General features: G+C 40.2%; 1 protein-coding gene across 1 annotated transcript; it reads left to right on the top strand.

Moving 5' to 3' along the window:
- The first annotated feature begins 993 nt into the window (after positions 1 to 993).
- LOC139325729 (kelch-like protein 20) lies at positions 994 to 24,798 on the top strand. Its single transcript, XM_070955700.1, has 8 exons — positions 994 to 1,047; positions 3,667 to 3,758; positions 5,200 to 5,383; positions 15,976 to 16,119; positions 17,826 to 17,959; positions 21,416 to 21,624; positions 22,296 to 22,402; positions 23,555 to 24,798. Exons 1-8 carry the CDS (start codon positions 1,025 to 1,027, stop codon positions 23,655 to 23,657), a joined length of 996 nt encoding a protein of 331 aa, XP_070811801.1. The 5' UTR covers positions 994 to 1,024; the 3' UTR covers positions 23,658 to 24,798.
- The last annotated feature ends 192 nt before the right edge of the window (positions 24,799 to 24,990 follow it).

The raw sequence follows: 24,990 nt of genomic DNA, 5'->3' as shown, positions 1-24,990 counted from the left end.
ATGTTTGAATACATGCAAGATTCAGAATAACACAGTTGGAAGGGACCTTGTAGGCCTGATGAGGTGGCTCAGTGGCCAAGACAACTGAGCTTGTCGCTCAGAAAGGTTGGCAGTTTGGCGGTTTGAATCTCTAGTACAGGTCTCCTGCGTGGGCAGGGGGTTGGACTAGATGACCTCCAAGGTCCCTTCCAACTCCGTTACTATTACTGTTCCTCTCACAAGCCCTTGAAGAACGAACGGAGAAAGCAATCCCAAGCTTGATACTCAATATCAAGACCGAATTGCTATATTAAAGAATAACATAAACACAGCTAGAACCGATACAGATTTTCTTTTTCTTATATTATTTTTTTTCATAAACAAAAAATCAATCATATATATATATATTTCCCCCCTCCCTTCCCCCCTCCTATACACTGATAATGTTACCTAGTTTGGGTCATGAAACAAGCTCAGAGAGCACCAAGGAGCCCTCATATATTTAATCTTCTCCTCTTTTCTCCTTTCTTTCCCTTCTCCCTTCCCTTTTCTCTCCTTTCCATCCTTCCTTCCACAGATGTCTTCAGGGGGTCCAAAAAGTCAAACCACAATCCTGTGATAGCTCCCCCCTCCATCCTCTTTTCGACATCCATTGGAACAGAAGCAATTGGAGCCAATCCATCCATCCATCCATCCATCCATCCAATCCATCCATCCATCCATCTTGAACTTAATTGCCCCACCGATGTCATGAATTGCCCTGGGGCCAAAGACCTGCGAACCCAAGCAATCCAGATGACCTCAAGAGTGCCTCATGAGCCCAGCTTCCCACTTCTGAGCTGGAATAAGATCCCTTCGGCGTCTGGTTACACCAACTCTCTCTTTGGAGGAGAACAATGGATTCATGAGAATTCCCCCTTGGCGTGTGACTCAGTGAAAGAGATGCTTGCTGTTTCTATTTTTGGCTCCGGAGTTTGCATATAAGCTTGGGACTCTGCATCCTGATTCAAGGACAGCTTCTCCGGAGCATCCCTAAGACGACAGGATGGGTGTATACGAAGATAGAGGGTAAGCGAACTCACTTTGCACGCTGGAAAAACTAATCTGACCCCTTTCCCAAAGTTTCTTTCGCATCGGCTTCCTTGGTTTTTCTTTGAAAACATCTCGCTTCTCACGCGAGAAGCTTCTTCGGTTCCTATCTTGCTTTCGGAGACCAATAAACTCCTAGCCCACATTTTCATTGTGGTTTTTTATTTTGTTTTTTGAAGCATGGCCAATGGGACGTGTGTGTAAATAACTATCGTTTGTGGGTGTTATTCTTCTGAGCTAAGCCTAAATTCGGCCGTTTTCCCCGAAAGACGGTGGATTTGGAGTGACGGGTTAGGAATGTTTCCTTTTAACTGCTGCTGTGACCCTTTCCTCTTTCCAAGTCCAGGTCATACAGCAACGGAATTTCTTTTAGAATCACAACAGTCCTGAGAAGTGGATCAGCCCACGTAAAACAGTCCATGGGAAATGGTTTTAGTGAAGTGGCTGAAAAACCCAGAAATTTATGCCTTCCTTTGCAAGAATTTCAGAGGCTGTTTAAAATATCAAATGTCTTCATAAACAATCGTTAAAAATAAAAGACAAGGAAGAATATTTTTTTTAACATGGGATTTGTTTTATTAGTGGTTAGATAAAAGAGGTAGAAATTAGAAGATAAAAGATTATTGATGAAAGATTATTACATATAAGTAAACATTATTATTATTCTTTTATTCATTAAACATGAAACTCAGTCAACTGAACATTTAAAAATGTGTCACAAATACTATTGATGTACCACAAATACCATTATTATTACTATTATAACTATTATTATTATTACTATTTATAATTATTATTACTACTACTACTACTATTATTATTACCTCTTTTATTTATTAAGCATGAAGCCCAGTCAACTGAACATTTAAAAATGTGTCACAAATACCATTGATGTACCACAAATACTATTATTATTACTATTATAACTATTATTATTACTATTTATAATTATTATTATTACTACTACTATTACTATTATTATTACCTCTTTTATTCATTAAACATGAAACCCAGTCAACTGAACATTTAAAAATGTGTCATAAATACCATTGATATATCACAAATACTATTATTATTACTATTATAACTATTATTATTATTACTATTTGTAATAATTATTATTACTACTAGTATTACTATTATTATTATTACCTCTTTTATTCATTAAAATGAAACTCAGTCAACTGAACATTTAAAAATGTGTCACAAATACCATTGACTGGTGCTAATGGTTGATACGGGTTGCTGCCAGCGTCCTAGGTATCAACCAAGTATCTTCTTAAAAAATATATATATTAAAATATATACCGGTACTATTATTAGTACCGGTATATATTTTATCCAACAGGACTCACTGCCCTGAGTCCTGTTGGAGAAGGGTGGTATACGAATTAAATAAAATAAATAAATTATTATTATTACTATTATTAGTAGTACTACTATTATTATTTTGTATAAGCAAATTGATTCAGACAATACACTGTTCATTAAGCACTTACGTATATCAAAGAAAAAATGTATAAATAAGAATTGCAAAAAAAGATATCAAATGTCTTAAATATCACAAAGTACACAAAATACGATCAGCTGCTGATGGTGACAGGCATGGGTCATCTCCGAGTCACCTTGTAGGGAAGATAGGCAGCATAAAAAATAAATAAATAAATAAATAAAAGGCGTTGCTTGCTTGGGAACATTTGCCAGTTTCAAGAATCTTTTTGTCTTCTTTATTTTATTTTTTTAAATTTGATTTATATGCCGTCCTTCTCCGGAGACTCAGGGCGGCTTACAATGCATTAAGCAATAGCCTTCATACTTTTGTATATTTATACAAAGTCAGCTTATTGCCCCCACAATCTGGGTCCTCAATTTACCTACCTCTGAAAGGATGGTAGGCTGAGTCAACCTTGAGTCTGGCGAGATTCGAACCAGCAGTAATTGCAGGCAGCTGTGTTAATAACAGGGTGCTTAGACCACTGTACAATCAAGGCTCTTCTTGGTCTAACCTACAGCCTGGAATTCTACTGGAGCCTCCCATCTAAACACCTCTAATCCTGGTTTGCTTCCATACCCAGCAAAGTTAGCCAGGTGCTGCCATCTGCCAAGATTAAAAGAAAATGTGGGGGTTTTTTTTGTATATGGTGAGACTGAGTGGCAAAATATTAGAAAAGGCTGCTTATATATTGTTCATTGGAGTTTAGCAATCCCCAAATCCGTGCTGTTCTTCCTTTCTTAGAGTAGATTTGATCAGACAGCCCTTCCAAGAAAGGACTAAAATTAGTCAAGCAGGGACCCATGGACGCCCATTCCTTTGGGCATGATCAAAACTCCTTTTAGATCTTTTTTAAAATAGTTCTCTGCTGGTTGTTTACTCTTGAGTCAAAGAGTCTAGGGAACGAGTGGAATCGAGCATCGATGGATGCTTCTAAAATTTCCCTGCTTCTGTTTTGATTCTGGCATCAAATTCCCTTTGCAGGGGCAAAATTTTACAGCTCAGAAGGTCACATTTAGCTTTCCTTTGGAAGATTTCTTACAGAAGGGCGATAATCACATTTTTAAAAATAATGTTAACGGTGATTCAATCGTGGGTTTCTGCAGGGAGCAGATCGAACCAAAAAGGAAGCTGGTTAGTTGGAGAGCCAAGCATACGTCGTCCAACAGTGGCTGTCCCTTAGAGATGCTTTATGCAAGTAAGTATATTGGCTTTTTCTATATTTCTTTGCAGTAGAAGCCGACAATGTTCTCTTTTCATGGGGTGGAGAAACCCATCCAGGAGAGTTTAGAACAAGGTTTTGATTTGTTTTGTTTTATTGTTTTTTTTTGTTGTTGTTGTTTTTTACAAAAGACTAAACCTTTAAAGCAGGGGTGAAATCCAGCAGGTTCTGACAAACTCTGGAGAACCAGTAATGGAAATTTTGAGTAGTTCAGAGAACCGGTAGCGGAAATTTTGAGTAAGTTCGGAGAACTGGCAAATACCACCTCTGGCTGGTCCCAGAGTGGGATGGGAATGGAGATTTTGCAATATCCTTACCCCAGGAATGGGGATTTTGCAGTATCCTTCCCCTGGAGTGGGGAGGGAATGGGGATTTTGCAGTATCCTTCCCCTGGAGTTGGGTGGGAATGGAGATTTTGCAATATCCTTCCCCCAGGAGTGGGGAGGGAATGGGGATTTTGCAGTATTCTTCCCCTGCCACTCCCACAAGCCACATCCACTAAGCCACACCATGCCCACCAAGCCACGTCCACAGAACCGGTAGTAAAAAAAAAATGAATTTCACCACTGCTTTAAAGGATTTATTTTTCATACTTCATCCAAACAGCTTGCAGATTAATAATATTTTTTTTAAAAAAGAGCTGGTTCATATTATCACATGTGGTGGACATGTCCAAGAGCGGGAAAATACTGGACAAAAATACACACATGGCTGGAAAGAAATGATAAAACTACATACAGATCTGAAACCGGAAATGTTTTTGCTGGGCATTCTACCAGAAAAAATATGATAAAAAGACAGCATATTTGATTTTTCATATATTAACGGCAGCCAGAATTGTATTTGCGCAACAATGGAAAGATGAGATTGTGCAGAAATGGATAGGTTAACATTTGCTATTAAGGATAAAGAAGAAACTGAATATTTTTTGATATGGGATACATTTTATCAATGGCTAGATAATAGAAACAGAAATTAGAAAGGAAGAGATATAAAGGGAGGAAATGGGACAGAGAAGAGTCATTAAAGAAGATGATGTTAAATGTTAAATATTAAGGTTATTATAATGTTATTATATTATTAATATGAGAGTGATGACTAAATATAATGAAGATGTATAAATATGATTATCAAAATATAATTGTATCCAGAATACACACTGTTTGATGAAAATTGAGTGTTGTATAAATAAAGCAAATAAAACATTAAAAAAAAAGAGCTTATCCTATAAAATGATAGGAAAACCATGGAAAAAGCTCTGGTGAGAAAGGAAATCATAATAACAACAATCAACTTAATAAGGCATTAACTCTTAACGTTGTAACGATCACGGTCTCTCCATAGACCAGTCAATCAAATGCCTGTTGGAACGCAATCATTCAAAGGCAAAAACTAAATTTACCACTTTAATTTACAGTTGGGGGAGTCAGCCCTACAGGCATCACCGGTGGGGTGGAGCGTTACAACCCCCTGGATCATGAGTGGCAAATCCTGGGCTCGGTCTCGAGGCAGCGGAGTGGCATTGGGGTGGCTTCCCTTCATGGATCCATCTATGCAGCAGGTGGCCACGATGGACTTGTCTGCCTCAATAGCGTTGAGAGGTAAGTGGTTGCCTTGAAGGAAGATCATCTAGAGATGGTCGATGACTGGATTTCTCCACTATATTTCCTAGCCGTTCTCGTCCTTTGTTCCAGTCTATTTTCTAAAATGTTGGGGATTTTATGTTGCTCTTTGTTTGTTGGGAGTCGTTCGAGTTGGCAGCATCCAATTAAATAAATAAATCCCTCTCCCAACTTTCCTTGGGTCGTTGGGGAACAGTAGACTATGTTGGGGGTTTGCAAAAGGGAAGAATCCTGGAGAACAAACAGGGAGTGTGTCTAAAATGCAAAATGCTCCTTTTTTCTTCATTTCCGGTTACTTTTTTCCAAGTTGTTTTTCTCTCCTACCTTCTCAGTCTGAAATTGACTGGATTTCAATTCCCTGCTCTCTTTGAAAATAACTGAATTTCAACTCCCTGCTCCCTATGAAATTGGCTGAATTTAATTCCCTGCTCCCTTTGAAAATGACTGAATTTCAACTCCCTGCTCCCTTTGAAAATGACTGGATTTCAATTTCCTGCTCCCTTTGAAATTGACTGAATTTCAACTCCCTGCTCCCTTTGAAATTGACCGAATTTCAATTCCCTGCTCCCTTTGAAATTGACTGAATTTCAACTCCCTGCTCCCTTTGAAAATGACTGAATTTCAACTCCCTGCTCCCTTTGAAAATGACTGAATTTCAACTCCCTGCTCCCTTTGAAATTGACTGAATTTCAACTCCCTGCTCCCTTTGAAATTGACCGAATTTCAATTCCCTGCTCCCTTTGAAAATGACTGAATTTCAACTCCCTGCTCCCTTTGAAATTGACCGATTCCCTGCTCCCTTTGAAATTGACTGAATTTCAATTCCCTGCTCCCTTTGAAAATGACTGAATTTCACCTCTCTGCTCTCAACTCTCAAAAGTTGTGCCCACAGGTTTTATGGAGCCTGCGGAGGCGCCACTAGTTGAGTCACTTGCCATTCTCCCAGCTTGCCGAGAAATGTTTTGCACCGTTCCTTTTCCTTGCGAGATGACTAAGACGTTCTTGGTATTTTTATGATCTCTTTATTTACAAGCCCAGTCAATTACATAATGACGTCTGCTCCTTAAAAAAAGAAGGAAAAAAAAAACCCCATAAGCACTTCTAATCCCTCCAGAGCTACGATTGCTTTCCAAACAGGTGCAAAGCACAAGTTTCTCTCACTCTTTTTTTTTTTTTTTTATTGAAAAAGTTTTAAAAAAACAAACATATTTTCCCCACAACCCCCCATCACCCCCCACAACCCCCCCTCCCCCTCCCCGACTTCCCAGAGCAGAACACAAGGTATTTCTATTGATCTCTAACAATAATCTAAATTGCATAACCAATCATTAAACTAACATCCCTAAAAAAAAATTCTTAACCCCCCATATATAAAATCCCATTTCTTAAACATAATACTTCTAATATCACTTATATAACGCTTATACAAATAAAAGAAATTATTCATAAGCTATTTGATATTTTTTGGTCTGATACTTATTTTGTATATAATCAATCCATCTTCTCCAGTCCTGTATGTACCTTTCTTGTGTGTGATCCTTCAGATATGCTGAAATTTTAGCCATTTCAGCTAAATTAGTTACTTTCAGTATCCATTCACCAATAGTAGGCAAAAAGTCCTTCTTCCAGTATTGTGCTACCAACAATCTTGCTGCTGTTATCAAGTTCAAAATCAATTTAGTCTCTGCAACTGTACAGTCCGTAGTTATACCCAATAAGAACAACTGTGGAGTAAATTTCAGTCTCTTTTTGAGAATATTCTGGATCACCCACCAAATCTTTATCCAAAATGCTTTGATTTTTCTACAAGTCCACCATATATGATAATAAGTTGCATCATCACAGTCACATCTCCAACATTTAGCTTGCACATTAGAATACATACATGATAATTTTTTAGGATCTAAATGCCATCTATAAAACATTTTATAAAAATTTTCTCTTAAATTTTGTGCTTGTGTAAACTTCACATTTCTAATCCAAATCTTTTCCCAAGTTTCCATCATTACTGGCTCTTGAAAATTTTGTGCCCATTTAATCATACAGTCTTTAACCAATTCTGTCTCAGAATCTATTTCCAATAAAGCATTATACAACCTTTTAATATGCATTTGTTTTTGATCTCTAATTTGTTTTACCAAATTCTCTTCATTTTGCACAAAGCCAGTTTTTTGATCTTCCTTCCATCTAGCTTGAAGTTGACCATACTGAAACCATGTATAAATTATACCTTCTTCTCTCAGTGTATCTAAAGATTTCAAATACATTGCCCCCCTTTCCATAATAAGAAGCTCTTTATAAGTAATCACCTCCTGTTTTTGTTCTATACTTATATTTTCTATTGCATGTCTAGGATTTGCCCATAAAGGTATCTTATAATTTAACTTATATTGATATTTTTTCCAAACCCTTAACAAAGCATTTCTTAATATATGAACCTTAAATACTTTATCCACTTTTTTGTCATATAACAAATAGGCATGCCATCCATATAACAAATCATAACCTTCTAAATTCAAAATTCTCCTCTCAGTTAAATTAAACCAATCACTGATTTGTGATAAAACCGCTGCTTCATAATATAATCTTAAATTAGGCATTTTAAGACCCCCTCTTTCACGTGTATCTTGTATAATTTTCATTTTTATTCTGGGTTTTTTCCCTGCCCAAATAAAAGTATTAACACCTTTCTGCCATTCTCTCAGATTTTCATCTTTCTTAAGCACAGGTATCATTTGGAACAGAAATAAAAATCTAGGTAAAACATTCATTTTAATTGCAGCAATTCTTCCCAATAAAGACAACTGTAATTTTTTCCAATTTTCCATATCCTTCTGTACCTTCTGCCAAAGTACCTCATAATTATTTTTGTATAATTTTGTATTTGAAGCTGCTATGTATACCCCTAGATATTTAACCTTTTTAACTATTTCAAAATCTGTTAATCTTGCTAATTTGTCTCTTTCAAATGTAGTCATATTTTTAACTATCATCTTTGTCTTATGTGAATTAACTTTAAATCCTGATACCTTCCCATATTGATTAATTATATCCAATATGTATGGAGCCGACTCTGTAGGTTGAGATAAGGTAATAACCAAATCATCTGCAAAGGCTCTTAATCTATAATCTTGTTGTCTAATTACAATACCCTTCAGTTTTTGTGAATCACGTATCTTATTCAGTAATACCTCCAAAGTCAGAATAAATAATAATGGGGACAGAGGACACCCCTGTCTTGTTCCTTTCTCAATTTTAAAAGCCTCTGTTAAACCTCCATTAACTATGATTTGTGCTGATTGCTGCTGGTATATCGCTCTAATTGATTGTGTAAAATATTCCCCAAAGCGCATTTTCTCTATTATCTTAAACAAAAATTGCCAGTTCAAACGATCAAATGCCTTCTCTGCATCCAAGAATATAAACGCTGCAGGGACTTGGTTATTTTTTTCCAAATATTCCAATAAGTTTACAATTTGTCTAACATTGTATCTCATTTGTCTACCTTTTATAAACCCTGATTGATCACTGTGAATTATTTGTTGCATAACTGGCATTAGTCTATTGGCTAATATTTTAGCAAAAATCTTATAATCAATATTCAGAAGTGAAATTGGCCTAAAATTCTCCGGTTTAATGGAATTTCGATCCTCCTTTGGAATTAATGAAACAAAGGCTGTTTTCCAAGAGGGTGGTACTCCTCCTCCTAATTGTATCTTATTAAATAAATTTTTTAGTGGTTCTAACATTTCGGATTGTAAGTGTTTATAATAAACAGCTGTTAGTCCATCTGTTCCCGGAGCCTTACCTATTTTTAATTGTTTAATTGCTCCAACAATTTCCTCAGAAGTTATTGGCTGATTCAATCTATCTCTCTGTTCCAACGTTAATTCAGGAATCTCCATCTTTAGATATCTATCAATATCAACATCTCGAATTGCATCTTTGGCATATAGTTTTGTGTAAAACTCCAAAAAAGCCTTTTTTATTAAATTCTGTTGATAAATCTCTTTACCTCTAAATTCTATTTTATCTATAATACGTGATTTCTGTTTTTTCCTCATCGTGTAAGCCAACCATCTCCCAGGTTTATTAGCATTGCAAAATGTGTTATGTCTGGCATATTGTATGCTAGTTGCTACTTGCCCCGCCATTAACATATTAAATTGCTGTCTTAAAATATTAATCATATCTTTTGCCTTTTTATCTCCTGGATTAATTATAAGTAATTGTTCTTTCTTTTTAATTTCCTCCTCTATCTCTTTCCGTCTATTTTGTTGTTTTAATCTATGTTTATTATTCAAAAAGATTAATGTTCCTCTCATATAAGCCTTACACGCATCCCATACCATCTCCATCGATGTTCCTTTATTCATATTATTAATAAAAAATTCTTTCATTTGTTTTTTAAGCTCACACAGATTGTCTTCATATCTAAATAAATTCTCATTTAGCCTCCAAGACCTCCTTTCCCCTCTCTCCTGCTCTAATTCCACCCAAACTGGGCTATGATCAGTTAAAGTTCTTGGACATATCTTCGTACTCTTCACCCTAGAAAAAAGATCGTTTGTAATTAATATAAAATCAATCCTCGAAAAAGATTGGTGCCTGTCTGAGAAAAAAGTAAAATCACTCTCCAATACGTTCCTTTCTCTCCAAACGTCTCTAAGCTCCATATCCTCCAAAATATCAAAAAAAGATTTAGGCAACTTAGCACGCACGGAGATCTTGGAAAGACTTTTTTTATCTTTCTGGGTATCTAATACCCCATTCCAATCACCCATTAAAAATAAGGATCTATAGTCCCATTGTAGTATTTTAGTATGTAAAAGTTTGTAAAATTTATCTTGTTGTTGATTAGGTGCATATACTCCAATTACAAGCAGCTTCCCACTCTGTGTTATTAATTCAATTGCGATATATCTACCTTGAGTGTCAGCCTCAATTAAATTGGCCACTAAGCCTCTTTTAACATATATTACTAGGCCGTTTTTCTTTTCTGGTGCTGATGCCACAAAATGTGTACCTAATTTCGAATTTATCAGGTACTTTTGATCTGAAGATTTAATATGCGTTTCTTGCAAACAAATAACATCGTTCTGAAATTGCTTCAAATAATGAAATATTTTCTTTCTTTTTTGTGGAGAATTTAAACCGTTAACATTCCAAGATAGAAATTTATTTGCCATCTCTGGGCGTTCCAAGCTTCGAGAGCATCAGCTGAACCTCCTCCGCCATTTTAGACTTCGGCCTAGCTCCTCCCACAGCTTGCGTTTTTTGGGCTTGTTGAGTTGGATCTTGAGGCTGTTGCGCCATATGTTGTTTATAGGTAGCCCTTGTCAGTCGTTGATCTTTTGGCAGCTGAATCATCGTTAATGACTCCAAAGTTGGTGGTGAACCCCCAGTCAGTAATGGATCTTCTTCCAGAATAGCTCCTCCAGCTAATACTTGAGCATAGGTTTGTGGTTGCCCTCCATCTTTCTCTTGTTGAGTAATTTCCAATTGCTTTCTAGCACCCCCTGGTGAAGGTGGCCTTCCAGCCTTTAAAACATTGGCATAAAAATCTTTTGCTTTTCCAACTGTGTTTAAACGATGTCTTTGCCCAGCGTATGGCACTATTATCCCAAATGGGACATCCCATCTGTACTGAATTTGCTGGTTTCTTAGTTCGTTCACCAAAAAGCCAAACTGCTTTCTATCTCTTAACATTTTAGGAGGAAGCTCTTTCAGGACCACCAACTCTTGTCCTTCCACTTTAATCTTATTTCTATAAGACGCTTGCAAAATATCATTTCTAACTCTCCTTGTTGTAAAATAGATCACCACATCTCTTGGTAGCTGCTTTTGTTTTGCCAGCCAGGAGTTAACTCTGTAAATTTTGTCCATTTGAATTGCCACATCTGCTGGCCTTTCTGGGATCAGCTCTGCTAAAGCATTGGAACAAACATCTTTTAAATTTTCACCACTCTTTTCTTTCAAACCTCTCAGCCTCAGGGCAAATTCCATTGACCTGTACTGTAACATAACCATCTCGTCATCCACTTTCTCTGTCTGTATCATAACCTCTCCCAGTTTAGTTGCAATCTCCAAATTAGCATCATCAATTTCCCGCACTCTCTCCTCAATCTTTAACATGTGAGTAGCCAGTCCTGAAACTGCAAAGACAATATCATCTCTTATTTCATCATGTTTTTCCTCCACCACACTTGTAAGTTTCTTTAACTCCTCTGAAAATCCTTTCATCATTTCTGTCTGATTATTCAGGGCACCCATTATAAATTCTTTAAGGTCTTGTGACTGTGTATCAGCCGGAAGTTGTTGTTTTTGAGTCACTACAGGGGAACCTCCTCCCCCTTTAGAAGTTGGTGGCTTTAGTTGTTTAGCAGCCATTTTATTTAAAAAAAAGTTTTCCTTTTACAGCCAGAAAATCTTGTAAACAGTCTTAGAAAGTATATTCCAAAGTTTTTCCAAAATAAACAATCCTCTCTTCAAACTATACTCAAAGCCCAGTAGTTTTCTCTTCAGGCAGAGGGCTATTAACAAACAGTTTCCTTTTAACTTTCACTTTCCCTTCCGCCCATAACAAAGGCTTCCTCCCAGCCTCCAGCTCCAGAGAGCTCCGTTTGCAACAATGTATTCACAGAGTTAAGTTCTGTTTCTCTTAAAAAGCTTGCACTCTTGCTTCCGCTCTGTCTGCCTTGCTGGAAATCATTAAAACTCACTGTTTGCCGGCAGAATTGGACGCAGACGTCTTGCTCTGAAGACAGAGGCACCAGCGATCCGGAGCGATGGGAGGGGTGAACTGGGGAGCTCTCACCCTCCGAGTCCCTGGAGTTAATCCAGTGACTATCGGGGAGCTCTACCCACCCCCTCCGGCTCTCCTCTCCTTCTTTGCCCGAAGGAGAGTTTTTTCAAACCGCCGGACAGCTGTTTAGCGCTGTCAGGGCGGTTTTTTACAGATCGGGTGGCTGGCGGTCTATGGAGACCGTCCTCGACGTCTGCGGAGCCACCGGAAGTCAAGTTTCTCTCACTCTTAAAGTGATCCGTTCTCCATTTTCAAAGGTGGTGGGCTGACAGCTCTCTATCCTGGCTTAAGGAAAAGTGACTTCCCGTCATCCGTGGCCAGCCGTGATTTTTTTCTTCTTCTTCTTAAGGACATGCTGCCATTAAGCCACACAAACAAGGATCTTAGGAGAAAAATGCCTCTGGAATCAACTCACGCCTGAAGTTTAAATATTTTCCATTGGTTAGGCAAGTAATGTCGAACTTTTTTGGCACGCGGAATAGAATAGAATAGAATAGAATAGAATAGAATAGAATAGAATAGAATAGAATAGAATTATAAATAATAGGAATAGGAATAGAAGAGAATAGAATAAGAAATAATAGAATTATAAATAATAGAAATAGGAATAGAATAGAATAGAATTATAAATAATAGAAATAGGAATAGAATAAAATAGAATTAGAAATAATAGGAATAGGAATAGAATAGAATAGAATAGAATAAGAAATAATAGAATTATAAATAATAGAAAAAGGAAAAGAATAGAATAGAAATAGAAATAATAGAAATAGGAATGGAATGGAATGGAATGGAATGGAATGGAATGGAATGGAATGGAATGGAATAGAATAGAATAGAATAGAATAGAATAGAATAGAATAGAATAGAATAGGAATGGAATGGAATGGAATGGAATGGAATGGAATGGAATGGAATGGAATGGAATAGAATAGAATAGAATAGAATAGAATAGAATAGAATAGGAGAAGGAATGGAATGGAATGGAATGGAATGGAATGGAATGGAATGGAATAGAATAGAGTAGAATAGAATAGGAATGGAATGGAATGGAATGGAATGGAATAGAATAGAATAGAATAGAATAGAATAGAATAGAATAGAATAGGAGAAGGAATGGAATGGAATGGAATGGAATGGAATGGAATGGAATGGAATAGAATAGAGTAGAATAGAATAGGAATGGAATGGAATGGAATGGAATGGAATAGAATAGAATAGAATAGAATAGAATAGAATAGAATAGAATAGAATAGGAGAAGGAATGGAATGGAATGGAATGGAATGGAATGGAATAGAATAGAATAGAATAGAATAGAATAGAATAGAATAGAATAGAATAGAATAGAATAGAATAGAATAGAATAGAATAGAATAGAATTATAAATAATAGAAAAAGGAAAAGAATAGAATAGAAATAGAAATAATAGAAATAGGAATGGAATGGAATGGAATGGAATGGAATGGAATAGAATAGAATAGAATAGAATAGAATAGAATAGAATAGAATAGAATAGAATAGAATAGAATAGAATAGGAATGGAATGGAATGGAATGGAATGGAATGGAATGGAATGGAATAGAATAGAATAGAATAGAATAGAATAGAATAGAATAGAATAGAATAGAATAGAATAGAATAGAATAGGAGAAGGAATGGAATGGAATGGAATGGAATGGAATGGAATGGAATAGAATAGAATAGAATAGAATAGAATAGAATAGAATAGAATAGAATAGAATAGAATAGAATAGAATAGAATAGAATAGACACACATATACATATACATACACTTGCATATACATATATGTACCTACACATAGTTTTAAGAGCAATAGTAAGAACTAAAACAGATCAAAACAAATTAAAAGATTTCCTTGACTGAAATCTGTGATCCTTCCTTCCTGCATTGTTATCTTCTCATTGGGACCCCTGAGAGAGTCCCTTACCCCTTCTGCCCTCCCCGTGCCAGTCTTCCCCTTAGCAAAGGAAGTGTATCTTGACTGACACCTGAACGTGAATTCCTTCTCGTCCTGACATCCCCGGTGCCTGTTTAGCAGCTTGTCATTCCTGTTAGATCTGATGGGATTATTTTGATGGGTCCCATTACTCCTCTCTCGGAGCCCCACTCAACGTCTCCGGCCCATTCCGTTGTTGGGTGCTGACCTCAACTCATCGGCCAACTGAATATAATCTTGGTTCAAAGAGGTGTCAGGTTAATTTTTAGCCCCGTGGCTGCAGAGGGCTGGAATTTCCTCCCCCCCCCCACCTTGGGAAATAGGAGCACTTTGTGGAAAGATTAACCTTGTTCCCTTGCCAAAAAAAAAAAAATTCAAATTAAGAGTTCGGGTAGTCCTCGACTTATGGCCAGAATGGAGCCCCAAATTTCTGTGGCTAACGGGAAACATTTCTTAAGCGAGTTTTGGCCCCATTTCTTGCTATATAGCTCTTAAGTGAATCTGACTTTCCCTGTTGACTTTGCTTGTCAAAAGGTGATCAAATGCAGAGGTGATATAGATATTCGGGAGAACCGGCAGCTCCGATGATCAGTTGGCCCCGCCCACTCTATCAGGGGTGGGTTCTAATTTTTTTTACTACCGGTTCTGTGGGCGTGGCTTATTTTGTGGGTGTGGCTTGATAGTCATGTGACAATTCTTTAGGCTTTAGCAGAGGTACTGGTCTACCAGGCTTTTAGCTGCTTGCAGAGCTGTACCGGTCTACCTATTTGTTTTTGGAGGCACCGGTCTACCAGATACTGGTCTACTCATTTGTTTTTGGAGGCAGCGGTCTACCAGATACTGGTCTACTCATTTGTTTTCGGAGGCACCGGTCTACTCATTTGTTTTTACAGGCATCGGTCTACCAGATACTGGTCTACTCATTTGTTTTTGGAGGCACCGGTCTACCAGATACTGGTCTACTCATTTGTTTTCGGAGGCACTGGTCTACCACCACACTTCCTTTTAACACTGATCAGCTGTAGGGCGGCCCTTTGAAGCAAGAGTTTAAACAGTTTTTTTCCTTCTAGCCGATCAGCTGGGGCTCGGGAGGTAGCGAATAGATTCGGGGCGGGGCCAAATAAAAGGTAAGAATAACGCGGTGGCAGGCAGCTCCCGAACAAAGAGAACCGGTTCGGTGATGTCATATCGTCACCGCTACCGGTTCAGCGGAACCGGGCGGAACCGGGCAGAACCCACCACTGCACTCTATTCTGTCCTTTATTTCTTGCTTTGTAGCTCATCTCAATCACACGGCACAGCTGATTTCTCTCCCCCCCCTCACGGTTCTACTTACCGTTGGTGACTTGGAAGATAAGCAGCTGAGCTTCTAAATGCCCCATGTTCAGCGCAAGCGCCTTAGGGGGCGCGCACGCACGCACAAAGCGCACGCTCACCGAACCGATTGTTAAATTGGCAGCATTCCACCACCGATCACATGTCCTTGGGACCCAGCAATGGTCATAAGTATGAACCAGTTGCCAAGCATCTGAATTTCGATCCCATGATCCAGGGCATGCTAAAAAGGTCATAAGTGTGAAAAACGGTCATAAGTCCCCCTTTTTTCAGCGCCGTCGTAACTTTGAATGGTCACTAAATGAATGCTGTAAGTCAAGGACTACCTCTAGTTTATGTTTACTCTGCAATTGCGTTGTACAAGTCCTTGCTTTGGATCAGCTTCCCCTCCTCTTCCTATGGAGGGGAAAACACTTCACCCCTCCCCTCCCATGCCCAGAACCTCTCCTCCATCTTACTTCTTCTCTGGTAGGTATGTGCCCGAAATCAATGAGTGGAAGAGAAACGTCGCACCTCTGAGTGAACCCAAGCAAGATGTCGCTATGGCTGAACTCGGCGGTTACTTATATTGCGCCGGTGGTTTTGATGGGCTGGTTTGCCTCAACACGTTGGAAAGGTAAGCCCAGTTGGCATGCTGACTTGAGGCCATGCTGGCCGCGTTATAGTAGCTGATATTTATAGTTGATAGCCTTTTACCTCCCGCAAAGATCTCTTCCCCAATTCAAATCAAAATAGATTGATGTAATATCTAGAAGGAGACGGGGCTGGAGTCAATCACTTTGGGAAGCTTATAGGAGAGAGGGAGAGGGAGGAAGAGAAGGAGAAGGAAGATGTGGAGAAGGAGGAGGTAGATATGGAGAAGGAGAAGGATAAAGGATGAAGGGAGGAGGGAGGAGGAGGAAAATATGGTGAAAGAGGAGGAAGATATGGAGAAGAAGGATATAGGATGGAGGGAGGAGGAGCAAGAGAAGGTGAAGGAAGATATGGAGAAGCAGGAGGAAGATATGGAGAAGGAGGGGAGGATATAGGATGGAGGGAGGAGGAGGAGCAAGAGAAGGCGAAGGAAAATATGGAGAAGCAGGAGGAAGATATGGGGAAGGAGGAGAAGGGTATAGGACGAAGGGAAGAGGAGGAGGAGCAAGAGAAGGCGAAGGAAAATATGGAGAAAGAAGGAAGAGAAGGATAAAGATAAAGAATGAAAAGAGGAGGAGGAGGAGGAGGAGGAGGAGGAGGAGGAGGAGGAGGAGGAGGAGGAGGAGGAGGAGGAGGAGGAGGAGGAAAAATACAAACAAGAGAAAACCAATCTGTTATCTCAATCAGTTATCTCAAAAAATGGCAACTCAGCTCAGGTGGTGAGAAACTTAGGAAAAAAAACAATTCAAATCATTCCATCTTAAGGAAGTTTCTTCCAAACAAGAGTAGGTAGGTCCTTCTTCTTGCACTTTCCAAGCTACCTGTGATGCAGTGCAGTCCAGAATCACAGGAGAGACGGGGGGGGGGGGGGGCAAAGACAGACTCTCCCTAGTAGTTCACAGAGGATATCCATAGTTACGGCAGATCGTTGCTTTACTCTGGCAAGATTCGGTCGGTAGGCAAACGACAATAACAGAACTACTCAGAAATAACTCCGACTGTCATTCTTGGTTCTCGGGGCCTGACAATTCTTGTATTCAGCATGGAAGTCTCTTACTGAAATCTGTGGGTTTCTTGATTTTATTTTTGTTTTATTTTACTTCGAATTTATATACCGCCCTTCTTCCTGGGAACTCAGGGCGGTGTACAGCCAGATAAAAACACATAATATAAACATTAAGAACAAATTAAAAGGAGGTATCTCAATTTGGCCAAAAATTTAAGAAACATACAAATTTAAAATCATTTAAAAGGCATTGTTAGGTCAGCCCGGCTTGTTGGAAAAGGAAAGTTTTAAGGGAACGGCGGAAGGCACGGAGGTCTTGGATTCTCCTTATCTCTGGGGGCAACTGATTCCAGAGGGTAGGTGCCCCCACAGAGAAGGCCCTCCCCGTGGGGGTCACCAGCCTGCATTGCTTGGCTGATGGCACCCCGAGGAGGCCCTCTCTGTGGGAGCGCACGGGTCGATGGGAGGTCGTCGGTGGCAGAAGGCGGTCTCGGAGATAACTAGGTCCTATGCCATGGAGCGCTTTAAAGGTGGTAACCAACACCTTGAAGCGCACCCGGAAGACCACTTCTTGAACTGGCTGCATAGGACTTGAGGAGCCTCAACTGGGAGAAGCACGCTCCATGCTTGAATTCCCGTTACGAAGAATCATCTATTTTCTCACCATTGCTGATTCCTTCCAGGTACGACCCTGCGCTGGACAGATGGCAGAAGTTGGCGCCGATGAAGTGTCGTCGAAGAGGCCTGGGCTTGGCTGTGCTGGATGGGTATTTATATGCCGTTGGGGGCTCCGATGGATATTCTCCGTTATGCTCAGGTATATACCCTGGCTAAATTAGTTCTTGTACTGGGTTAAAGCCGAATAACAGAATTGGAACAGAGCAGAATAACAAGAGGCGGAAGGGACCTTGGAGGTCATCTAGTCTAACCCCCTGCTCAGGCAGGAAACCCTATATCAGTAATGGCAAACCTTTTTGGTACCAAGTGCCCAAACCGGAGTGCGCTTGTATTTGCGTCCATGTGTGCGCACTAGAGCACCAGAAATCTGAAGACCAGCTGGCCGGCGCATGCATATCTGTTTTTTTGGCTGTTTTTCAGGCCATTTTCAGGCTGTTTTTCGAGCTGTTTTTGGCCCGAAAAATGGCCCGAAAAATGCTCAGTAATGGCCCCCAAATGGCCGGGTTTTCGGCCATTTTTTGGGGCCATTTTCAGGCTGTTTTCCGGTGCTCTGGTGCCCACGAAGACCAGCTGTGCATGCCAGAAACCAGAGAAGCAGCTGACGATGGCGTGCGTGCCCACAGAGAGGTGCCACCTCTCATGGCCCTGAACCATTCCAGACAAATGGTTATCCAACCTCTTCTTAAAAACTTCCAGTGTTGGAGCATTCACAACTTCTGGTGGCAAGTCGTTCCACTGATTAATTGTTCTAACTGTTAGGAAATTTCTCCTTAGTTCTAAATTGCTTCTCTCCTTGATTAGTTTCCACCCATCGATTCTTGTCCTGCCCTCAGGTGCTTTGGAGAATAGCTTGACTCCCTCTTCTTTGTGGCAACCTCTCAAATATTGGAACACTGCTACCATGTCTCCACTAGTCCTTCTTTCCATCAAAGTAGACATACCCAATTCCAATTTACTTCAGGAAAAATGCAAAATCGGTAGGAAAAATAGATGAAATGACTGTTATTCACACACCCCACCCAAAATGATACAGGAACTCTTAGATAGGTTTAATATCCTTCCTATTTTAGAGAGTTTCTTTATTTTGATGAAGAACTCAAGGACCATTCGGAGTGCTTAAATTTATCCAGAGACCCTTCGCTGATGGGTTGCAAAGTGTCCGATTTTCAATATAAAATAGCTAAAAAGGGGCCGGTTTTGAGCATTTTGGATGTATGTTAAGCTCAATGCAGCAGTTTTCAATGTGAAATGTTTTGTTTGGCGCTCAAATGGAGGCAAGTCGTTCCGCTGATTAATTGTTCTCGCTGTCAGGAAATTTTTCCTTCGTTACTTGAATTCTGTTTCCAACTTTCCAACTGTTTCTCTCTCTCTCTCTAAGCTGAAACTGATCCAGCATTGACTAAGATGTCCTACAGAGCATTTTCTGTCTCAGAACGACAGGAAATAATTTCACGGATTTCTTTATTTATTTATTTTTAATTTTTTTGGCATTTGTGGCAGGAAAGAGAAGGGTGAAAATAATCGGTGGGTTGGGAACCAATTTGCTCCAAGTGTTTTATAGTCTCTTGTATCTCTGCATCTCTCTCTCTCTCTGTTCCCCTCACGCAAACATTAAAAATAGAAAATGATTATATGTATCTGTGACGTTAATTGAAATCCATGCTTCTGACTGATGGGTTTCTGTAGGCTGGGTGCTTTCCAAGTTCTAATCTAATTGGTTTGCAGTAGCGTGCATGGCTGGGTAATTATTATATTAAATTACTTAACGAAAGAAACTTAGATCAGGCAATTAGTTAACCAAAATACGCCTACCCTTGTATTAACAAATGCCGTACAATGTCAAAATAGATAAACGGTGGCTGATAACAAGAAGGCTGGAAAATGACCTTATGGACAGAACGATTGCTGGATAATTTGACCTTAATATGTTTCAAAAGCAATCTCCCTTGCCTCTTCATCAGAAAAGAATCAAATAACTCCAGTGTCAAACTTCGATGCTATCTCAAAATAAATGAATTTCCAAACTGCCAATCTTTAAGGAAATCTTTTCTTTAATTGAGCACAGCCACCGGATCATGACTCGATGTGGACAAGACTGACCTTTTGCCCCCCCCAATCCCTCCCTTTCCGATCCCCAAATCTCTGCTTCTCATTGGCTATCTTCCAAGTCATTCTTCAGACTTCTTGTCTCGTCATTTTCCAGGAATGTCTCCGCCCCCTTCATTTCCACGACAACCCGACTTCAAAGGGATTCGGCAGGCAAAAGTTCAGAGCTTATCTCTCTCTCCCCTCTGCTCTCTTATGCCAGCGTCGATACACTGACATCCAGTTATATAGAAGTCCAGTGCAGCCTCAGAGCTATTTTAGCCAGCTGCAAGAGTACAAAAGATGATAATTGCGTTCAAGTGGAGAATTGATTCCTCAATTTGATACCCAAAAGGGCATCAATTCGAAATGGGAAATTATTGATCCCAGAGACTCGAGGCATAGCCAAGAGGAACATATGAATCAATATATAACAAACAACAGTTGATCTGGTTTTATTAATTATGTTTTTGATTTCAACCCGCAATTATGGAAATCGTAAAACAGGAGCCATAAACCGTTGAGTTAATTCTCTTCCTTCTGAGCTTCATCTCCGACATTCAATACCACTTTAGTGTTAATAAACACTACGCTAACCACATGTCCATTGTTGGAACACTGCATCCAGTTTTGATCACCACGATATAAAACTATTCTGTTAATAGGAGTCCATACCGCCTAATGGTAAAGGTAAAGAATCCCTTCGCACATCTGTGCTAGTCGTTCCTGACTCTAGGGGGCGGTGCTCATCTCCGTTTCAAAGCCGAAGAGCCAGCATTGTTCGAAGACGTCTCCGTGGTCATGTGGCCTGCATGACTCAACGCCAAAGGCGCATGGAACCCTGTTACCTTCCCACCAAAGGGGGTCCCTATTTTTCTACTTGCACTTTTTATGTGCTTTTGAACTGCTAGGTTGGCAGAAGGAACAAGGAACGGGAGCTCACCCTGTTACGCAGCACTAAGATTCGAACCACCGAACTGCCGACCCTTTCGATCGACAAGCTCAGTGTCTTAGCCACTGAGCCACTGCGTCCCTGGTCCCTATACCGCCTATTTCCTGTTTAAAAGCAAGCTAGTCCTTTCAGGTTCTTTACACATAACTATTAATTTTCAGAACACAAACTGTCCCTTTCAGCTTTGGAAATAATTAATTCCTCATTCCACCCCCCTTGCTAAAGTGACAACTGGCAGCACAAAGGTCAAAAACCACAGCTCTTTTTTTTAAAAAAAATTGATTCATATGCTGCCCTTCTCCGGAGACTCAGGGCGGCTTACAATGTGCTACGCAATAGCCTTCATTCTTTTGTATATTTATACAAAGTCAGCTTATTGCCCCCACAAACTGGGTCCTCAATTTAACCTACCTTAGAAAGGATGGAAGGCTGAGTCAACCTTGAGCCTGGTAAGATTCAAACCTGCAGTAATTGCAGGCAGCTGTGTTAATAACAGGGTGCTTTAGACCACTGTACTACCAAGGCCCTTTAGCTCTTCACAACCCTCTTCTATTTCAGTCGAGCGCTACGATCCCAGAGAAGACCGCTGGGCTCCCTGCCCTCCGCTCCGCAGCTGTCGTGAAAACTTGGGTTGCGTCGCGTTGCAAGGCAAGATCTACGCCGTCGGTGGGCAGGATGAATTGACCGAACTCTGCACCGCGGAGCGCTTTGATCCCTTCCTCAATCGATGGACGCCTGTTAGGCCCATGAGGTCCAAAAGGAGCAAGGTAAGGAGAGCCAGGTCTAGAAACAGACAGAAAATGGAATGACCTAACACAAAGAGAAGTCTACGATTTTTAACTGTTGCTATTATCATCATCATCATCATCTTCTTCTTCTTCTTTTAACAACCCCATAATCCCTTGCAGGGTGGAGTCTGGGCAACTGAATGGAGCTAGCAGAGTGTTTTTTAATGGTCGGATGCCCTTCCTGTCGCCAATGCGGAGTTTTATTCAGCAGATAAATTCTCATTGTGCCCAGAGAGAGAGAGAGAAATATCTGCCCCTACCCAGGATCGAACTCACAACCTCCTGATTGTGAGGCGAGAGCTCCACCTCTAGGCCACCGCACCACTCCCAACTGTTGCTATTATCCCTTTTATCAAATTTTATTTGCTGTTCATCTCGCAGTTCAAAGCGGCTCGGAGCAGTTATAGATCATTTCCATGTTTTGGGAACTTTTCTCTTTATCGGCTGAGCCCATGAGCAAATTTTCACATGGGGAGTTGCATGCGCACGCACGGGGGAGCGTGGGAGGTCATGCGTGCATGTGCAGAGAGGGCGCGTTGCATTATGGGTGCTGGCATAAAAAGGTTAAGCCATCACTGCCATATACTGTACCCGATTAAGGGCTTGAGAAGGAAGCATTGAAGCCCCTTTCCAAATTGTTGATTTTCCAGGTAAGCCTTGCGGCTATCAGTGGGTATCTCCTGGCCATCGGCGGCTACGACGGCATCGTTTACGTTTCAACGGTGGAAGCCTTTGACCTGGATCTCAACGCATGGAGGTAGTCTTGGTATCCCTTTGCAGAGATGCTCCGCCGGGATTGTTGTTGTTATTATTGTTGGTTTTTTTTGAATGGCACCTTCTCCTTCGGTAATTTTTGCTCTTGTCGCTCGTCGTCCAGAGTTTGCAGGTTGGGATGGGTTAGAAAAACTGGGAAATAAATCCATTAAAAGGGGAGAAAGAGAATCTCTTGCACAGGTGGTCCTCGACTTACAACTGCAATCAGGACCAACATTTCCTTTACTCCCCCCTCCTCCTCCTCCTCCTCTATTCCCTTCTAACACTAATGATGTTCTCTAGTTGCATAATGAAATGTTTGCAATTAGAAAACAACCACATTCCAAGAGCCTTGATAGTACAGGGGTTTAGTGCACCCTGTTATTAACACAGCTGCCTGCAATTTCTGCTGGTTCGAATCTCTCCAAGGCTCAAGGTTGACTCAGCCTTCCATCCTTTCTAAGGTAGGTAAATTGAGGACCCAGTTTGTGGGGGCAATAAGCTGACTTTGTATAAAATATACAAAAGAATGAAGGCTATTGCTTAACGCATTGTAAGCCACCCTGAGTCTCCGGAGAAGGGCGGCATATAAATCAAATTAAAAAAAAAAAAAAGAGAGAGAGAACCAAGGACCCCCACAGTCCTCCTCCTCTCCCCCCTCTCTTTTAGCACTGATGATGTTCCCTAGTTGGGTAATGAAATGTTTTCAAGAAAACAACCAGACAGCACCAAGGAACTACACAGTCCTCCTCCTCTTCCTCTTCCTCCCCCTCCTCCCCTCTCCTCCTCTACTCCAGTCTAGCACTGATGATGTTCCCTAGTTGGGTAATGAAATGTCTACAATTAGAAAACAGCCAAGCTCTGAGAGCACCAAGGATCCCGCAGCCTTTCTTTTTCTCCTCCACTTCACAAACCTCACTCCCTTCTAACACTGATGATGTTCCCTAGTTGGGTAACGAGACATCTGCAAGAAAACCACCAAGCTCAGAGAGCACCAAACACCCCCACAATTAACCCCCGGGCTACAAATAGACTCTTCTACGGGTACCTATGTGAGTTCTAGATGTCCCTCTTTGATGTACGTCCCACTGTTGCATGAAACAACACACAACAAGCTTCTGGAGGTTAACGCTGCCCCTTGTTCCTTCCGTTGCAGACGTTTTGGCAACATGAAGAGCCGTCACCCGGGCGGAGGCGTCACCGTGGTCCAAATGGCCACGGAAGATGTGGAATCCTTTGAGTCCCCTTGGAGCAGATAACTAGAAGAAGAACAAGAATTAGTTCTAGGTTCAGATTAGAGGTAGGGTGAGTTCTTTAGCTAGATCTAGCAGTGTCAGGACGAAGAAGCTGTAAATCCATACCCGAAACAAGATTATTTATTGTATTCGTTCACTTTCTATAGCCATCCCTCTCAGGGTGGTGAACAATTAAAACAACCATTAAAACACATAAATGAAAAAATGGAAGTATGGAGATACTATCGTTTTCTCCACTATTTCTTTTCAGGGTCAGGATCCTTGGATCCTGGGGTCCTAATTTTTTCACCAGTGCCTTTCCAGTTGCATCACTGAAATGATGCAACTGGATCAAAAATGCTAAATGATGGAATGGAATTAACAGAAGCAGAATACGTCTGTTGAGTCCTGATATGTTCAAGCACCATCCTATTTGGGTTAAGATACACCTATGCAGATCTCATGATTGAGCCGTGGTGGCGCAGTGGTTAGAGTGCGGTATTGCAGGTTAACTCTGCCGACTTCCAGCAGTTAGATCCTGACCGGCTCAAGGTTGACTCAGCCTTCCATCCTTCCGAGGTGGGTAAAATGAGGACTCAGATTGTTGGGGGAAAGATGCTGACTCTGTAAACCACTTAGTTATGGCTGTAAAGCACTGTGAAGCAGTATTTAAGTTTAAGTGCTAATATCTATCTATCTATCTATCTATCATCTATATATTATCTATTTGCCATGGTGGCGCAGTGGTTAGAATGCAGTATTGCAAAATAACTCTGCTGACTTCCATGAGTTCGATCCTGACCGGCTCAAGGTTGACTCAGCCTTCCATCCAGGCAATATATGTGTTCTGTGACTTTAACATGAATATGTATTGTGTGACTTTAAAGTTTTACTGCTGATTCATTGTAATGCTGAGTCATGCTGTAATTAGATAATCACTAGTTGTAAACGTATTTAAGAAAAGTACTGTAACGTATTCAGTTGATGATATGCTACTATTGTGTGTGGAGTTGCTACCATTGTGCTATCATTGGTGGATGGATCTGCTACCATCGGGGTTTGTTACCACAGTGAACTTGTTATTCTAACCAACTACTGTTTGTATGGTAAGATTTTTGTATCACTGGACTGATTTTACTGGCAAAGACTTGGATTGATTTAAAGACTATGAGATTGTTTTTCTACTATAAAGTAAGCTTTTGATAAACCAGTTTGCACATCTCTTATTCATCTCTCTCAGCAACGTTTCTCTGTGCTCTACACTCTGCTGGTTGGTAACACAACAATATCCTTAACACTTACTATCTCTATCTATCTATCTATCTATCTATCTATCTATCTATCTATCTATCTATCT

This window comes from Pituophis catenifer, unplaced genomic scaffold (genome assembly GCF_029215685.1).
Source record: "Pituophis catenifer annectens isolate HBS135680 unplaced genomic scaffold, rPitCat1.0.hap2 SCAF_17, whole genome shotgun sequence".
NCBI classification, from domain to species: Eukaryota; Metazoa; Chordata; class Lepidosauria; order Squamata; family Colubridae; genus Pituophis; species Pituophis catenifer.
The sequence above is the reverse complement of the archived record's forward strand: the minus strand, read 5'-3'. Positions and strand labels throughout refer to the sequence as shown.

Excerpts from the sequence above, each read along its gene's own strand:
- LOC139325729 (XM_070955700.1), top strand. The coding sequence starts at position 1,025 with ATGGGTGTATACGAAGATAGAGG. Across the intron at positions 1,048-3,666 it reads GGTGTATACGAAGATAGAGG|GGAGCAGATCGAACCAAAAA; the intron begins GTAAGCGAACTC and ends GGGTTTCTGCAG. Across the intron at positions 3,759-5,199 it reads CTTAGAGATGCTTTATGCAA|TTGGGGGAGTCAGCCCTACA; the intron begins GTAAGTATATTG and ends TTTAATTTACAG.